Here is a 17,352-nt window from a genome sequence, read left to right on the forward strand (position 1 = left end):
CTTACAAGGAAAGCATGTGGTGCCTTTGTGGCACCAAAGGCTTGCCTGCTATCTAGAAAGAAGATACTATTTCTCTGTTTACGGTGTCTTAGTAAAGGAAAACCGGATGACTGTGGTGGATGTGTTGCATCCCAGCAGCCAGCTGTCTCGGTTCTTTTGGACTTGGCCGCCGTGGGAGAGGTACCTTGTGTAGCTCTGCCTGTTCGCAGCCCGGGGGTGGGAGCATGGGCTGGGGTCTCGTCGTGCTGCCCGCAGTGGCAAAGACAGAGTGAGGCTGATTGTTCTCGGGGCACGATATAGGAGCAGTAAGGCCAGTTCCCCCTTCTGTGATCTGATCTGCTCTTTCCTATTCTGCAGGCTTTTGGCAAGATGAAAAATAATACTTTTTTTTTAATCCTTCTAAGCGAGGCCTTTCAACCTCTGTCAGTATGTGGGGACCTACAGTGTCCCAGGTGGCAGCATGGCTCTCTGTAGATCCAGTTTCAGCCTCCTGATGGGTGGCTCTTTCTTTCGGTGCCTCTTGTGAAGCCCTTAGACAAGCCCCAGATGGGAAAACCCCGACTAGACTCTTTGTTTATTTGAAGCAAAAGTTTCTCACTTGCAAGAATAAGACTAAAAGCAGAGACTACTGTTTCTTGGGAGGCTGCAGTAGTGCTTTCACAGTGCATCCAGCTGTGCCTGTTCCTGGCTACGATGGGTCGTATCTACCGATGCATCCTTCCCCCTGTTTCAGTGTTGGGGAGGAGGCCAGCCGAGAGGTGAGCTGCCTCTTCCCAGTGGGGTGCCAGTCTAAAGCAGACAGCAGTGGGGGGGGAATGAGGTCAAAAAATGGAGTGCATGATAAAAAGCAATTCCTGCATGACCATCAGCGTCTAGTGGGGCTTTTTCATGTTGTGCAGGTATTAATGGCGAGTCCTGTGGAGAGGGTGCCTGCTCCCTCTAGATGTTGGGTGTGCGTGGTGTGAAAAGCACCACGCGGCCTGGAAATCCTGCAATAATATGAGGCTGGTTCTGCATCTGGTCCTCGGGCATAGGCACTGAACAGTACAGACCCCAGAGTGACCATGTTGTTGGGAGGCTCTGGAGATTAGGGATGTGATTGACAGCTGGATTTGGGATCTGCTGGGAAGGGATTGGTCTTCCACTTCCTATCGCTGTAAGGGTTGACTACAACACGGGGCAGGCGGTGAACGTGGGAGACCTAGCTCACCATCTGGACTTCATTGGTTGCTTTTCATTGTGCAGCAGAGCACAAATCCTAAATGTTCTTCCAGACTCTAGAAGTTTAAAATATGCCCATAGTCCCACAAACTTTGCAGGAATTTCATGTTCTGAGTTCTTCATGGTTTGGGATGAAATTTTGAAACTTGGGCTGAAATTCCAGACCTCTGCTTTCTCTTGAAAGGTCCCAAGTTTTAACCCGGGGAAAAGACCCAGTTTGACCTGGTGGATCACGGGGCTTTCTGAGCGCCTGTGCTGGCAGGCATTATGTGTGCCCTGCGTTTGGGCACGACCCCCAGCTCAAACCTACTTTCCAGTTGACAAAATTAGTCTGGCTGCTTTCTTTAGCTTACGGACAGGGCTCGTGGTGTTTGCTGGTGCAGCTGTCACCTTGGCGTATCGTGGGTCTCACCAGGATGTGTACAGGGTGAGGCAGTCAGCAGCAGGGTGGCAGACCCACGGGAGCCAGGAGGAAAGCTGGTGTGGGAAGCGTTTGCTGGCTCTGAGAGCGGCAGGGCCCTGGGCAGCTCTGGGTCTTGTCTGCCCGCAGCGTGAGCAGACGGAGGAGCAGGCAGGCCCATGTGTTGCTGCTAAGGTGACAGCAGAAGTAACTTGATTATTGGTGGGTTTTGGATGCATCTTTTTGGAGGTCGGAGGTGTAAGTCGCCATCTTGCCTGTATAACCAGGTAAAGGAAAGCCCACCAATTTGGGAAGCTCCTTCTCATGCTGCTAGCCATTTCCTGACACCAATGGGAGGAAATGTCGTGTGGCAGCACTGGTCCTCTTCCGGTGGCAGTCTCACTGGGGCTGTGAAATTTTGCCTGCTGTTCTGGGTTTGCTTGAGCAGTTGCAGAAGCCTGTTCTCTTCCATCCTCCCTGTCAGCCGCTGACTGTTTTAGCTGTTCTTCTGACCTCTCTGGGGGTAACAAAAGGCAACTTCTCTGTCAGCCGCTTCCTTCGGGGGCTGGCAGGCGGGGCAGTGAATTGGATACTGCTGAAAGAAAGGGCTTGGAGAAGTCTGAAAACTGGCAACGATGTTCATCTCTGCTGCAAGGGCAGGCAGTGCAGCCCTGTCTCGGCACACCGCTCTGCCAGGGCCGGAAAGGAACTGCTGAGGTCACCTTGTCTTCATGGGCCTGCATTGCTCAGAAGGCTTCCCTGAACTTTGTTAGTTCAGGAACAGAAAGGGGGCAGAACATCCCCTTTGCAGGTGCCGAATGAGTGCACAGCCCAGACCACAAGGTCCTTGCTGGCCGTGCCGTGCCCTGGCCGCAGTGATGGGGATACCATCGCGCTGGAGCCAGCTGCCACAGGTCAGAGGTTCCTGTGCCCGCAGCTGTGAGGCGGTGAGAGACCTTTGCCATGCTCGTAATGCATCTCGATGCAAAGTCAGTTTTCTAGCTGGGATTAGTCTGCCGTAGCAGGGGGGTGTATCAGGAGTTCCCAGACAGGCTTGGAGCTCTGATGGTGTGACTGAGATGGTCTCCCTGAGGGATGCTGCCAGAAGGGGAGAAGGGTCCCGTTCCCACTGCCTTATCCTTGGCTGCCCACTCCTTTCCCCTCTTTTCCTTGCCATGAACCAGCTCAGGGAGTTAACCTAGCAGAAAACTAACCCTGCTAAGCAACTCTCTACTAGTTCAGCTCTCCGAAACTGCACACTGTGGGATCAGAGCAGCTCCATCATAAGCCAAAGGAAGGGGCTGGGAAGGATGGGTGGAAGGGTCTACTCGCTGCTGCATGGTCAGTTTGGCTTTATCGTCAGTTCAAGCTTGTAGCCTGTATGCGTGTGAGGGTGCGTCAACATCTGGAGCAGTCCTTCTGCTGATTTCCTAAAACACCAGAAAGCATTGCTCTGTTCCTGAGCACAGTGTGGGGCAAGAAGGGGCCTAAGCTACCCTTATGCATTAACAGAGATCCCAGCAGCTACAGACAAATGCTGTCGTGTCAGGGAGATGTTTATCGTTTAGGTAATGTCTGCAGTGTGCTTTGAAAATGAAAAGCCCTGGGAGAGAGTGAACTTTGTTTAAAACTCCTCATGCAGACAGCAAAAACCCGCAGGGATGGGCTAAAAGATTTCTCCGTCCTTGCTGGGAGACCTTGCTGAGAAACAGTAGGAAGCCTTGGCCTGAAGTGAGTTTCATTGGGGAAATAATAGGACTCGTGATAGTGATTGCATTTTGGTGGAAGTGGCTGTCCTTGCACAGTGAGATGGGGGGGGGGGGGCAGGGAACCCCCAGTCTTTGCTAGCGAGAGGTAAACCTTCCTCTGTCCATGTTATTTCACATGCGTCTGTCTGTTTCTGGTGGATCCATGAGGAATGTAAAGCTTCCTAGGGAAGAAGTGAGCTGTTTGAACTGGCCAGTGTCAGCTGCCTGTCTAGCAAAAGTGGAGAAGCGTGTCCAAGGGAGATGGGGGAAGAGGGACCCAGAGACAGCTCACAGGAGCTAGATGTGCTTGCAGAGCTCTGAGTGCAGGCAACGCAAGCCCTCACCAGCAGCAGCAGTGTCAAGAGGCCCTACAGTGTTTGAAGAAAGCCGGTTCAGTCCTCCTTACTCCAGGGAAGGGTAGTACACCGTGGGCCTTGGGCAGAGTCGAAGCCCCTCTCATCTATCCCATCCTTGACGTGCAGAAGAGAGGCTGACTTTGGGTCCACTTCAAGGAGGAAGCTTATGCCACTTTGACCGCTCTTTGCTTGGCACTGTGATTTTCACCATCTGCCTCAGTTCGCTTATCTTGGTGGGACTGTGTGGACAACGTGGCCTGGTAGCTGTCAAAACATGAGTGGTGTGAGCAGTTGTTGGCTACCTGGCCCTGCTGGGTACTTGAGGTGCTGGGGCCAGGCTCTCGGCATGTTCAGGCTGTGCTGCCATACCCGGGATAAATATGCATACTGAATGGAAATCCTGTTTTCCCCCAGGCTCACGTATTTGGTCTCGGGTGGGTTGAGTTTTTTCCCAGAGTTGTTCTCATCACCGGTCAAGTTTTTTCCCAGCAGTGCCTGTATTTCAGTAGTGAATTTGTGGTGCTTGTAGAGCTGATGGCCTCAGCCCTGCATGCGTCTGCCTTGGCAGACTGCACCGAGCTCAGTGGGGTTCCTTGTCTGGATGCAGTGACTGGCTAAATTTCTTGGGGTGAGTGCTGGTAAATGCAAGCTCTTTGTCACAGGGAAGCAGTGCTCTCGTTTGGCACCGCAGTGGTTTCTAATTGCATATCAAATAAGAACTGGCGGTGCTTAGGTTCTCTTAACCAAGGCAACAGCGTTTATTCCAGGGATCACATCTGTTTCTACTTTAGCAAAATAAAAACACTGTTGTGAAAGGAACGTGTTTTTCTCCATTATTTGCCTTGTATTTTGGGCTTTGGAGCACAGTGTTGGGAACAGGATTATTCCATTTGTGGTGTTCGTAATACTAAAAATCTCCTGGAGCAAAGCCAAACGTCTGACATGCCCAGTTGCCTTCTGCAAGAGGGAATACTTCTAATAAACTATCTCCAGGACACTGGCCCTGCCGCACCCCAGCATCCACTAGAGCCAGGGGAAATGTATTTCTGCCTCAAGAGCCATATGGGAGAGAGGAGAGTGAGAACCTAGACAGAGCCTTCCTCTGGCCTGGCCTGGCCTGGTGAGAGGTGTCTGGGAGTTTAGGATTGTTGATTCACCAGACCCTGCTCTTCACCACGACTTTTACGGGGGAGGAAAGCCCCTGGATTTGACTTGCAGCCCTTCCGCTCAGGGCGCCCAATGTAAACTTGTGGTTTGATGCTACCGCTAAGCTGATCAGGACTAGATCCCCCTCTGCTGTGCTCTCAAGTGATGCTTTTGCCTTCATCAGCTTTGTGATGAGCGCTTTGAGAGCTAAACTTACTGCAGGAGAGTAGCGGAGGGAGCGTAACTGGTATGAGGCGGGTGGGAGCAGAGAATGCAGAAACCTTGAGAGGCACTGGTGGATCTGAAGGACCCGGGGCATGCCATCAGCATCCTTCTGAGCTGCGTTTGTGGTAACCCCCACCGCTTCTCCTCTCCACAGCGTGCTGAAGGAGGTGTATGCCGCATTCAACCCAGACGCAGTTGTGCTGCAGCTGGGGGCAGACACCATTGCCGGAGATCCCATGTGCTCTTTCAACATGACACCCGAGGGAGTGGGCAAGTGCCTGAAGTATGTCCTGCAGTGGCAGCTAGCAACTCTCATCCTGGGAGGAGGTGAGTGCACGTGCGTCTTGCTGTTCACAAGGAAACGGGTTTGTCCTCCTGCGACCCTTCCTCGAGTGTGTGCCCTTGGGCTCGCTGGTGACTGCTGGGCAGCGTCAGGAGGGCACTCGGTGGCGTAGTGCTGTTTTCACACAGACTTGAAGTCCTTGATACCCACAGGTGTAGGTCTCAATCCTGACCCTAAGATCTTGAGTTACAGGCTGCTTGGCTCCTCCGGAGAAGAGCAAAGGCTGTTAACCCTGATGAACTGACCCTGGCTTCTCAATGGCACCTCTGATTCCCATCTCTGCTGATCAGCCCTTCAGCGCTTCTCTTTAAAAGTGAATGCTGTGTTCCCAAACCTGTCTCGGGCATCTGGCAATGAATGATGTCGTTTGGATTCAAGTAGGGGCTTGGGAAAAGGACTGGCTGCCTGCACGGTACAGCAGGGCTCTCATACCCAGCAAAAGCTAAGGCTGACTTTGCTCTGCCATGCTGCATAACCAGCTGCTTGGCCAGTGGGGAAAGCGCAGGACAGGCTTTATGCAACAGCATTTCAGAACAACAAAAGCCCTTGTATGCCAGGGAGAGCCTCCCAGCTCTGTGCCTGGAGCTGTATCGGCTCTAGCTGTTGTCCTTTTTGAGACTGGGAGATCAGGTATAGCACGTTAAGCCTAAAATTTGATGTGCCTAATGCACTTTGTTTTGGAAAGGTTATGAGTGTTCAGTCTTGCCGTGGCATGTCTGTGGGTATGCTGGGGATGGCATCTTTCAGACAAAAAGAAACCCCAAAACTTTTGTCAAAAAATGAGGGACAATTATTTGTCACTCGTGAAAATACCAAAGGAGTGTCCCACCACTGCAGCTTGTGGAAGCATTTGAAGTGGAAATTGGGGGAGGAGTCAATACTTGCAAAAAAAGCCCCAAAAAACCAAACCACCAACCCAAAGAGAAGGCAACGTTGAAAAATATGGTCTCCCTCTCTTTTCAAAGTGGTTTTCTCTCTTACTATTTTAGTCATCTTTGCTGGAAAAACACTACTTCTGTGTCTCTTGCAGGATTGCTTTCAGCTAAAGTTTCTCCTTGTGGGCTCATGTACTGTTACCATGGAGGTGACCATTACTATACTGACTGTGAAATCTCATTTACTTGTAAAGCAGTCGCAAGTTGTACTAGTGAGCTTCATATTTGTCTGCTCAAACATGGCAGTGCTGAAGAGCTCACCAGCGAATGTGTATTATGCTTTATGGGTCGAAGGCTGGCATTAAAAAGCAGGAATCCTCCTCTATCTCCACTGCTGCCCTTGCACTTCTCTCCCTGTTGCCTTTGAACACCCCTCCTTGTTGCCAGGAGAGAGCCCAGCGCACGGGGCCAGGTGCTCGTGCTGGGTCTGAGATGGTGGCTGGAGGAGCCTGGCCTGTGCCACGCTGGGTGTAACTGGGGTTCAGTTTGGGAGGTCTGCCCTTGCATACAGCGTCATTCAGACCTGGCCTCGTGTAGCCAACAGGTGCAAAATGCAGGTTTTGGGCAGCTTGAGTGGATGAAATAAGCTGAATTAGTGTAAACTGCGCATGTTGCCTCCGCGATTTGTTCCTTCCACTAAAATCTCTCCCTCTCTCTTCCCTTTCCCCACTCTTTCCCCTCCAAAATCACAATTCTTGCTGGAGACAGGAGGCTACAACCTTGCCAACACAGCTCGCTGCTGGACATACTTGACTGGGGTCATCCTTGGGAGAACGCTGTCCTCCGAGATTCCTGATCACGAGGTAAAGCTTTGACAAACCCTCCCTTCTCCTTGCACAAGAGCTGAGGCATTCTACCTAATCCAAACGGCATCCTTGCTGCTCAATACGGTTTTGTTGAGACACTCCGGTAACAATAATGCACTGTCCTAGCAGCATAGTGGATGCTTGTTCCCAAAACCTGAGGCTGTCCACATCTTTTTGCAAGGGATCTCAGGCGCCAATAAACTCCAGTCTCTGATAATTACAGAGAGGATGGGGAGGGGGAGTCACCTGTTTGCTCAAAGAGCTCTTTAGGATGTGCACATACTTTTGCCAGGAAAGAACCAGGCCTTTCTCAAGGCTTTAAGTTTTAACCCTACTTTCATCAACTTACAGAGAGGACCAGGTGCAACGTTGAAGGTTTTCTGAACAGCAGTCTTGCAGCAGGCCACGGAGCCAGGTGCTGTTCATGATCACATATGAGCTGTCTCAGTTCCAGTGCTGGCGTGTTTAAAGTCTTGAGCAGGGCTAGACAGCTGGTTGGAGGGACACAGTCTAGACTAAATTTGGGTGGAATAACTATAGGTTCATAATAGGTCTCAAACCGCAGATCGGTGTTATTGACCCTACAGAAACAAACCTGCACGTGCAAAGCAGTTCAAGCCTGCAGTGACTACAGAGGAGAATTATGGTTTTGCCTTTGTCTGAGGATCTCACAGACCAGTATGTAACAGGAAGTAAAGTGTTTGTGTGGATTGAAACTGGAAATTCATCATTATAGAAACTGGTGATTACAGATACAAGATACTTTCTGAGAGGTGTCGTGCTTAAATATGATCCTTTAACGAGGTTTCTGCAGAAACAGGTTTTAAAGAATACTGGATCTTTCATATATGCGGGAAGTGAAAAGGATGGGTCCCTCTGTAGGAATTAACTGCTGAAGGTGGTTAGGTTTTGCCTGTTTGTTGTTGCTCTGAACAGCTTATTTGTTGTGTTAATGATTCCTACACCAAGGGCCCTGAAGGATAAGAGCAGTGTGGGAATGAGTTGATTCCAGGATCTCACAAGGTGCACAGTGGGGCCCTGCGTGCTCCGGCTGCTCCTTCTCAAAGGAATTTTTTGCCAAGAAAGGTTGGACCAGATGATCCTTGAGGTCCCTTCCAACCTGGTATTCTATGATTCTATGAATTTGTATCCCCTCCTGGGCTGGCCGGCGCTTGGGCTGCAGAGCTGAGCTGGCTGTGAGTTGTGGTGCTGCTGGTGGCCGGCCTGTTTGAGTTCCCCTTGCAGCGAAACGGTGCTTGTGGTTTTGTTCCCAGAGATGAGATAAGCTGCTCAGGGTTCACCCTGGAGGAACAAGTTCCCGGAGATCTGCCCAGCCCGGCACTTGAAGAGGAATGAGCTGGAGGGAGGGGAAACGTGGGCTGCCTTGGATGAAGCAATCGCCAAGTGCTGCTGTTCCCACTTGGGCTCCTATAGGAGAATTTTTGTGGCAGGCTCGTAAAACCAAGTGCCTGCCACGAGCAAGCACATCTTGACTCCTGCACCACGGAGAGGGTTTAGTAAGAATAATCTCTGAGGTGAAGAAGTTAGCCAGCAAAGCAGCTGGTGAGGATCAGGAGCATATCTGCAGTGCTTATTGAATGCCAGGTGAAGTGGCTGGAGTGGTGGTTCAGCATAGCCAGAAAGCCCTTGGGTGAATGGAGTTTGCTGGAGCTGAATCGGGAACAAGTCAGAAATCCACGGTGGTCTGCTAGAATATACATCAGGTCCACAAAGAACGCATGGAGACACTGGCATATGATAAGTTGTCTGATTATTTTAAAGCCTGTGGCCATGTGCTTCATCAAAGGTAATAAAGTAACCTTGGTGACAAAGTGACCTCGGTAATAAGAAATAGCCTTGGTACATGAGTTGAATGGTTCTGGATCAGATACCAGCTAAAAGATGGTGATATTCATGTCAGTAAGCAGGGAGCAGCAGCCTGCCTTCAGGGAATCTGTGTCTCTTTAGGGACCTGGAAGAAGTGGGTAAGCGAACTGCAGCGGGGTTCAGGTCCCCAGGGACAAGGCCCCTCAGTTAGCAGGTGGAAGCGGTGAAGTTGTGTTTGAACAGCACAAGGTAAAGTGTCCCGAGGCATGGCCCTTAGGTTGACATAGGAACCTCTCGTTACAGCTCTGCTCCTAAGCAGAACAAATGGATGTGTGCTCCCTGGCTTTGAGGCATTGGTGAACTGCTAATTAAAAGGCATTGGGAGGAGCATTCCCTGTCAATAGGTTTATCCCGTTATTATCTGCTACGGAGCTTGCTGGTGGTTGGGACTGCTTTGCAGCTGAAGGTGAGATTTTGGGCTGTAGCATGTTACCCATGTGCATGCAATGCCCTGCAGCCGCGTAGGGCTTGCACTGAACCAAGACGCAGGCCAGCTGCCACACTTGTGTCTTTGCCTGCGAGTGGCCACTGTGGTCTGCTTCACAGTCGGGAAGGTGTGCGTCTGCGGTCAGGTGTGAAGTTTTTGCCTCTCCTAGAGGGGTTCCAGCTCGCCTCCTCTGGCAGGAGATCAAGAGCTTCATTTCTAGCCTCACTAATGGCACCAGATGCTATTTTTCATTTACATTTATAATCCTGTTCTGAAATGCATTAAGCAGTTTGTATCAACAAGTACTCCGAAAGCCAGAGCCACAGGCTGATGTTTACAGTTTTTCAAAGGATTTCCTTTATCAGTTTTAAATGTTTTCTTGCTGCTTCCCATCAGCGTTGATCTGTGTTTTTTAGCTCTTGAACCACAACCGAGATCAACAATTTCTGAAACCAACTGTCTTGACAAAAACATTGAAGGATCGTCTTTGTTTTCTTTAATATAACTGATGCAGTTACCTGCCCCCTCCCTCCTCCTAAACTGGATTATTTCATAATGCTGAGCATGGTATTTACTTGCCCAGGCGTAAGGGCCCCTCTTGTGTTTTCATGTTGGATGCAGCGAGGCCATTTGCATTGAAGCAGATGTCCCAGCTTTGCCCACTGAAGAGTTAGGTTAGCAGCTCGCCCTGAGCCTGGGAAGCCGTGCCCAGCAGCCGCGGGGTACATCGGCCCACGTTTGCTCTCGCACCGCTACACACAGCGTAACGCTACAGACAGCGCGGCGCAGCGTGCGGTGCTGAATCGGCATCTGAATGTCTGCCGCCCAAATCAGACGGAGTGTGTGTGCTTTGAATGGCTTTGCTGATCCACGGTGCTTGTGTGCACTTGTGCTCTGTCTTGGGCGTGCTAAATGAGATGTTTATAAAGTCTCATTAGCCTTGTTTAGTCCCCCCAAAAACGCTCACAAACCAGAGAAGGTAATATTAACAGACTTTGAGCAGGAGTGGAGGAAGGAGGGCAGGGTTGGAGGAAACCCAGAGCATAAGACTGATGTCCCTGGGTGTCTTAGTGGGCCATGGGCGTCCATAAGACTTAGGAGGAGCTGCTGGGGTCGCTTGGTTTGTTCAGCCTGGAGAAGAGAAGGCTGAGGGGGACCTCATCGCAGTCTACGACTTCCTCAAGGAGGGCAGCGGAGAGGGAGATGCTGATCTCCTCTCTCTGGTGACCAGCGATAGGACACGAGGAAATGGAACGAAGCATCAATAAACTAGTGTGAAACACTTTCATAAACGATGTTGAAATCTTTTTGTAAGGTGTGATTTTTGTGGGATTTACAAAACAAGGAAGGCCGAGGGAGCAGGGCATCCTCGTGTGCGGTGTGAGCGAGGTGGCCTGACGGGCCCTGGCTCATCAGGCAGAGCAGCGTGCTCTCAGCCCCGGCCTCCTGGCTGCTGCCTGCTGCCCTCCTGAAGGGTATTTACTGGGGAGGAGGTAAACCTTGCTCTGTTTGGCACCCGGCTGGGGAGATTTTACCTCTGTGTGCTTGTGCGCTCCGGCTGCGCTTGCAGGAATCGGGTGTTTTGCATGCGATACTGGCTGTGTATATCCAGGCAGCCGTGAGCCCGGTGTTGGGGCCCCAGAGTGATGCTTTCAGGGCACTTTTTGAGTGCGATGTGTTGGGGAGGGAGGTGTTGGCAGCTGAGTGGAAAGGGACCGTTGGCCAGTGACCGGCACAGGGGGTGGTGACAATAGAGGGCACTGCTACTGTGGGAGGAGGTCCTGGGGCAGACAAAGTCCCTGTAGGCCAGTTTGTAAAGGTCTTCATTCTTGAATTCAATCTTTTATGTGCTTTTCGTGGCCAGGGATCAAAGAGGCAAGCTGTGGCCCTGCTAGGATACCGCAAACTGAACACAGTCGCGTTCCTGAACTGCCCCTGCCCTTTCTCCCGGGGACCCCAGGAGGGTTAGAAGCAGGAGAAGCAGCAGCTCAGCCCTGTCAAGGGAACAAAAAGCACTTTGTACCTGCGGAGCAACCTCCGCTCCGCTCCCCACTCCACCGACTCCCACTGCTGCTCCCAGAAGTGAGCGAACAGGAGGCCGGGCCTTTCTGAGGGAATGCGAGGGGCCTGGGGCAGGCAATGGGACAATTTGCATTTTGGGGTGGGGTGGGGGGGTGGTGGTGGTGAAGCTGTCACAAAGCCCTGATTGTAAGTGAAGCCCTTTTGTTGGTTCTCGCCTGTGCGCTGGGTCACGTTCCAGTGTCTGCTGGCCACGCAGCTAGCGTTGAGCTGGGCGCCTGGCCTGGCAGACGGTGATTCCCAAAAGGCAACAGCTATTCCACAGAGCTGAAGAGAATTGAGAAGTTAAGTTGAGCCCTCTGTAGCAAAAGCTGTTTCCCCTTCCCAGCCCACAAGAGCTTTCTCTCTTGCAGACCCATGCATCTGAGATTTTTTTTCCCATGTGCTGCAAGAAACAGTTGTGTCATGGTTATGTCCACGGCAAGTGCTTCTCTTTCTCCCTTGGCCTGGACGCTGGACTTTGCTCGCTTGATGTGTTGTGATGGTCTTAAATAGCATGGGAATGTGCAGTCTGGAGGATGGTACCTCCTTCACCATGTCAAGTGACCAGTATTGTCCAGGAAGCTGTCAGTCTGTCTGTCTCCTCTCCGCTGCAGTAGTTGATAGCAGATGCAGGGGGACAAATACAAAGAACAGTGCGAACACAGAATTTCTCTGGGTGCTCTTCCTGTTTTCTGTGATGTATGGCCAAGAAGTATCCTACTGTCTCTGTGTTTGTCCCGTTGGTAACATGTAAGGCTTGGTTTGTGAGAGGATTCAGCATAATTGTGCTACTTACATGTTTAAACTGGTCCTGGGGGCAGCTGTGGGCGTTCACACTTCTCCTGTCCTGGTCAAGCGAGACCCTGGGCAAAAGGAAGAGCACAAGGCTAGCGACTGGCTGTGCACAGTGTGCTTTACGGGACTTGCCGAGTGCACGCAGGAAAGGGGGTAGCTGTTTCTCCAGGGTGGCACGTCTGGGGCCATCCTTTTGGTTTCTGTAATCCCTTGCTCTCCATCCAGTACTTGACAGGGCTGAAATGGCTGACCCTCTGGCTTGGAGCGAGGCGGGGATGCCTGGTTGTATGCCAAGATGCGATCCAATATGCACCTTGCGTGGGGCAACACTAAAGGGGTAGGGGCTTTAATCCCACCGTTCTTCATTAAAATCCTGCCTACCGTAAATGAGCCAGAGGCGTTACACCTGAGAGCCTGCTCTGCCACCTCAGCTTGAGTTACCTGGAGCGAGTTCATCCACCTCGTTGAACGAGGATTACAGGCCCAGTGTCCATGGCACCGAGCTTTCAGGTGACGCAAAGGTCTGTACCCCTGTAATGGATAGAATGCACGTGCATGCAGCAGTTTCCATCTGCATCGTCCGAGCTTTCTGTCTTTTGGATGCTCTTCAACAGCTGGGGTGTCGTGGGTAGGTTATCCCTGCCTGTTGCCCCCTAGCCTATGTATTACGGCGTGCAAGTCTTACTGCATGGAGAAAACGTGGTGGGGTTCTTCTGTGTGAGAGGATTGCTAAAAGACACCTATGAGGGGGTATATTGGGCTAGTAACAGTTACCAGGACTTTCATTTTAAAAAATAAATTAATTAGAAAATTGCTTGGTTCATGAAAACTGGACGTGGAAAAAAATAATTACTTTTAGATATCAAAACTCCCCTTTCAAAGTAAACTGGCACCCAGTACAGGAATGTTCCCTTTTGTTTATGCTCAAGGGCTTTATCTGGTTTGAGATAATGGAAGCAGTTGGGCTTCCACCACTTCCTTTAGGAAAATTTCCACTTTCAAAAAGATTTCCGTCACAGGAAATGCTCAGATTTTCTGCTTGGTTCCCTCAGTTTGTTTTTGTCCCAGTATCCCCAGTGCCACCAGGCTGTTCTTACCTAACTCTCGGGGCTTAGACCTCCCAGCTAGAGACTCCAGGAGCTCCTCTTGCAGTACAAAAACTTGGTTCTTCCCATCCTTTCTTCCTTGGTAAAGCCTTTCTGGCCAGCTTTCATTCTCATTGGAAACTGCGTCTTTGGGTTTATAGCTTAAGTCTTTTTCATACTTTAAAATAAAATGGGAAGCAGTGCAGATGTGCAGCAAACCTGGGAGTGATTTCTCCAGCTGATTTGCACTTGGTTGCTTGACAGTGGTTTGGGTCAGTGCCTGAATTTCTCTTAGAAGAGAAGAAAATTGGGGTTGGGGTTGCTGTCTCTGAGGTAGAGACAAATGAACACCTTCTTTGACATGGTTTCTGAAGACCACGCTGGCTTGGAGAGGAGAAAAATTGTTTTCCAAGGGTGGAAAGCTCTGTTGAAGCTCAGGTACAAAATCCCCTCTTGATCCGGTCTAGATTTGGGTACTTAAGTAAATGCAAGTTCCTTTTAACACGGTGACACTGCCATGGGCAGGAGGCAGGAACCTTGCTGCAGTTGGACAGCCACAGGTGATCTGCAGTGAAGCTGACATCCTTCTTATTGTTTGTCCTGTTTTCGATGAGATCAGAAGCCATGGCAGATCCCAAGCAGTTGTAGGCTTATCTTCGCTGCAGCTAATGTTGCCTTTTGATTTGGATGCTGTCCCCAGGCTTGCTCCTCTCCACACAGACCAAACTGCCTGATCCTGCTCTTGTGGGCTTTCAGCAGAGATTGCAGCCTGGTGGCTGCTTTACTCAAACCAATAACTCCTCCTTCTGTCCATGGTCCTCCAAAGTCTTGTCACTCATGGAGGAAGAACAGTCAACTGGAAACATTGCCAGCTGGATCTGTTTACTTGTCAGTGGGAAATTAATAGCCAAGGCTGATAAACCAATGAAGCTGTGAAAAGACTGGTCTTGTGTTGGATGTGATGGTTAGAACCTGGGACCAGGAGGGGCCAGATGGAAAAACGCAGCCTGAGCATGTGAGGGCCAGCGTGCGTGTCTTCTTCCTAACCCTTGTTTTAGCAACTCCAGTCTCCACCTCTCTTATGTCCCAGCCTTTGCGTGCATTAATCTGTGCCTGGTGAGTCTATTCCCCTTGACATGGGAATCCCACCTGGTTGACGAAATTCATGGGGGAGTCCCTGCCAGGTACCTGCGTACTCCCCACGTTGGGGCTTCCTGTGGTTCAGCTGTTCAGCACGTTGCTCTGTCTTCTGGTGATGGATGGCATGGGCTTTGGCATGCACGAGAGCAGGAGTTTGAGATCTACTAGCCTCTCACCCTTGAGTGGATGTGCAAGCCCTGCCTTAAGGCCAGCGTGGGACAGCTTGTACTGGATCGTGTTGTGCTTCTCCCCCAGGAAAGAGTGCTCCTCCAGGGCTGGGAACCTCCTGCTTCTCAGGAGCACTGAAACAAGTCTGATTTCTGACGAAATCTGCAAGGTATGTACAGGTACCAGTCTCTCCTGGAAGCCTGCTGCTGAACACTGTCTTTGGGACACAGCACAGTCAGAAATATCCATGTCCAACAGCGCGTGCACGTAGGTCCTTAGCAGAGGGAGGTGCCTCTGTAATGAGGCAACTACAAGAAATGCTGGTGCTTGAGGTCTGAGGAGAGGTCACTGCGGAGAGCACAGTGAGAGTGTGCTGATGCAGCTCCCTGTGCAGGTGCTGATGGGGAGAAAAATCTCAGGCCTGGCTTCCTGAGGCCTCTCTGCTGTTCAAGGGCATAAAACCCTGGCTTCTTGTGCCACTGCTTGCCAGCCCCTTCACGCTGAAGAGCCGCATATGAGCGTGGCAGCACATGGCCCCACACACTTAACATCCAGGCGAGAACAGCGGAGGTTTGGCTGGGGGCTCTGAACTCTGAGATGCCATGGGAGTGCTTGTCTGGGTGTATGTGGAGAAGGCAAACTCCATAAAGCGATTCAGCGCCCAGGATGCAGATGTCCTCCACGTTCCCTCGAGGGTGTCTGTGTGTTGTGCAGTGCGTCTGGGGCCCTCCTTCTGCCTGGCTGCGTTTCAGCTTGGGTGTGGGGATGGCTGCATGTCCTCGGGCTTCCGCTGAAGCACGGAGAGGGGCACATCAAGACTTGGCTGTGTTTAAAAAGCCACGGAGTGAACTAGGAAAGCCTCGGTAAACAAAAGCAAGCTTTATCCTGCTCTGCATCCTTAAGATGGGCTCTCGCCTTGTTGAGGGCTTGGACAAAGTTAAGATGAAGCTTCCGTTCTCCACCTTTGCCAAGGGAAAAGGCTCCCAGCCATGGGGCAGGTTTGCTGCTGGATGCAGGCAGGGTGTGCAGTTCAGTGCAGCGTCTCTACCAGCTGCCTTGGGTACAGATGGGAATACACATGCCGGCCCGCTGAGCGCTCCAGGAAGCAACTTGCTGCTCTTGCACTCCTGCGCTTTCCGCGAGGGGACCTGAATCTGTTGAAGTGAAACAGCTCTTTGCAAGCTGCCTGTAGAAGGCATGAGCCAGCTTGGGAGTTGACATCCAAAGTCATCAAGGACCTTTTGCTCTCTGGCTTCTCTTCGTGGCTCTGCTTTACAACAAAGCTATCTGGAAGACGGATCTTTGCTGAGCAGAAGACAGGAAGATGGTTGATGGCAAATATGGGTTTTGGAGGACACGGTTTGGAAGAATACTTGTACACCATCCTTGGGAGCCATAGCCCATCTTGCTCTGCCATTTACTGAACTTAAAATGCACTTTCTGTGTTTTCTAGCAGGCTCATCTTGCATCAGAGCATGACAGAGAGTAGTTGGATGCCAGGCAGTGCTTTGCTATTGCCTTGTTCCAGAGCCTGGACGAGGCACATTCCCATGTGATGTTCACACCTGGATTTTTGACTTGACAAGTTAGTTTAAACCTTATGGACCTCAGATTTTCAGGGGAAGGAGTGTCTTACTATGTATTCGGTATGGGGCCCTTCACTTTGATGGGAATTCTTCTGTTCCCTTCTCTCACTCCGTGAGTCATTGCATTTAGAGAAGGCTTTTTTTCCCCCTTAGATGGAACTAGTCAAAGGTAACGTAGTTCCTCACCTTGCTGCTAGTGCAAGTTCCAGGCTAGCACTTTGTGGGGCAGCCTGTTTCTCCGTGAATGAGAATGAGATGCCCTCACCTTGCATTAATCCTGCAGAGCTTTGTAACAGAAAATCCCAGAGAAGCTACAGCTGACTGGTTTTGCATATTTTCAGAGTGCTTCTCTAAGTATATTTTAACCTCTATAATCTTTCCACGAGATGCTCCAGGCTGCCTGCATTGTGCTGTTGGGATGGGTTGGAATATTTAAGGTAAACTGGTGGAAGCAGATTTGGCAGGGAGAAAAGTCATGAAGGAGGGGAATTGGTTCGGAGGCTAGTGGCTATGAAATATGTACACAGCTAGGAGATAACCTGAAGGGGAAACAGCGTGTGCTTTCTGTGTATGTGTATGGATGTATTTGTGTGCACACAGGGCTGACGTCTTTTTGTCAGATTCCCAGTTTTTTTTCTGCTGCTTCTGGCAAAGAACTGCTAATGGCTTAATAGCTTATCAGTGCCTGCGCACAGAAACAAAGGTTGGTACTTCCTGATTTTGTGTTTGCTTTGCTTTAAATAGGAATTCCCATTCTGATTAACATGAAACCTGGAAACGGAGCTGTCAGACCAGTCAGCTTTTTGAGATCAGTGCAGAATTCCTGACTGTGAGCAGCTCGAAGGCAGTCCAGGCACTGCTTTCCTGCTGTACAACCCCGGGGCTCTGCTCGCCTCCTGAAGGAAACTCGTGAGAGTGCCTGGCCTAGGATAGGTCATTGCTGAAGCGCCTTGCTGTGAAGTGGCTGGGTTGTGCTGCTCTCGATGTATTTCTCTCCATCAGCCTGGTTTGGCATGCTTTTTC

The 17,352-nt window shown here is 50.8% G+C and overlaps 1 protein-coding gene across 1 annotated transcript in view; it reads left to right on the forward strand.

Moving 5' to 3' along the window:
• The window catches only part of HDAC8 (histone deacetylase 8), a 40,567-nt gene that overhangs the window by 11,743 nt on the left and 11,472 nt on the right, over positions 1-17,352 (forward strand). Inside the window, exons 8-9 of the mRNA XM_075512777.1 lie at positions 5,251-5,423; positions 7,083-7,177. Of these exons, the coding sequence (XP_075368892.1) occupies positions 5,251-5,423; positions 7,083-7,177 (268 nt within the window). The remainder of the gene's footprint in view (positions 1-5,250; positions 5,424-7,082; positions 7,178-17,352) is intronic.

Source organism: Mycteria americana, chromosome 10 (assembly GCF_035582795.1).
Source record: "Mycteria americana isolate JAX WOST 10 ecotype Jacksonville Zoo and Gardens chromosome 10, USCA_MyAme_1.0, whole genome shotgun sequence".
NCBI lineage: Eukaryota > Metazoa > Chordata > Aves > Ciconiiformes > Ciconiidae > Mycteria > Mycteria americana.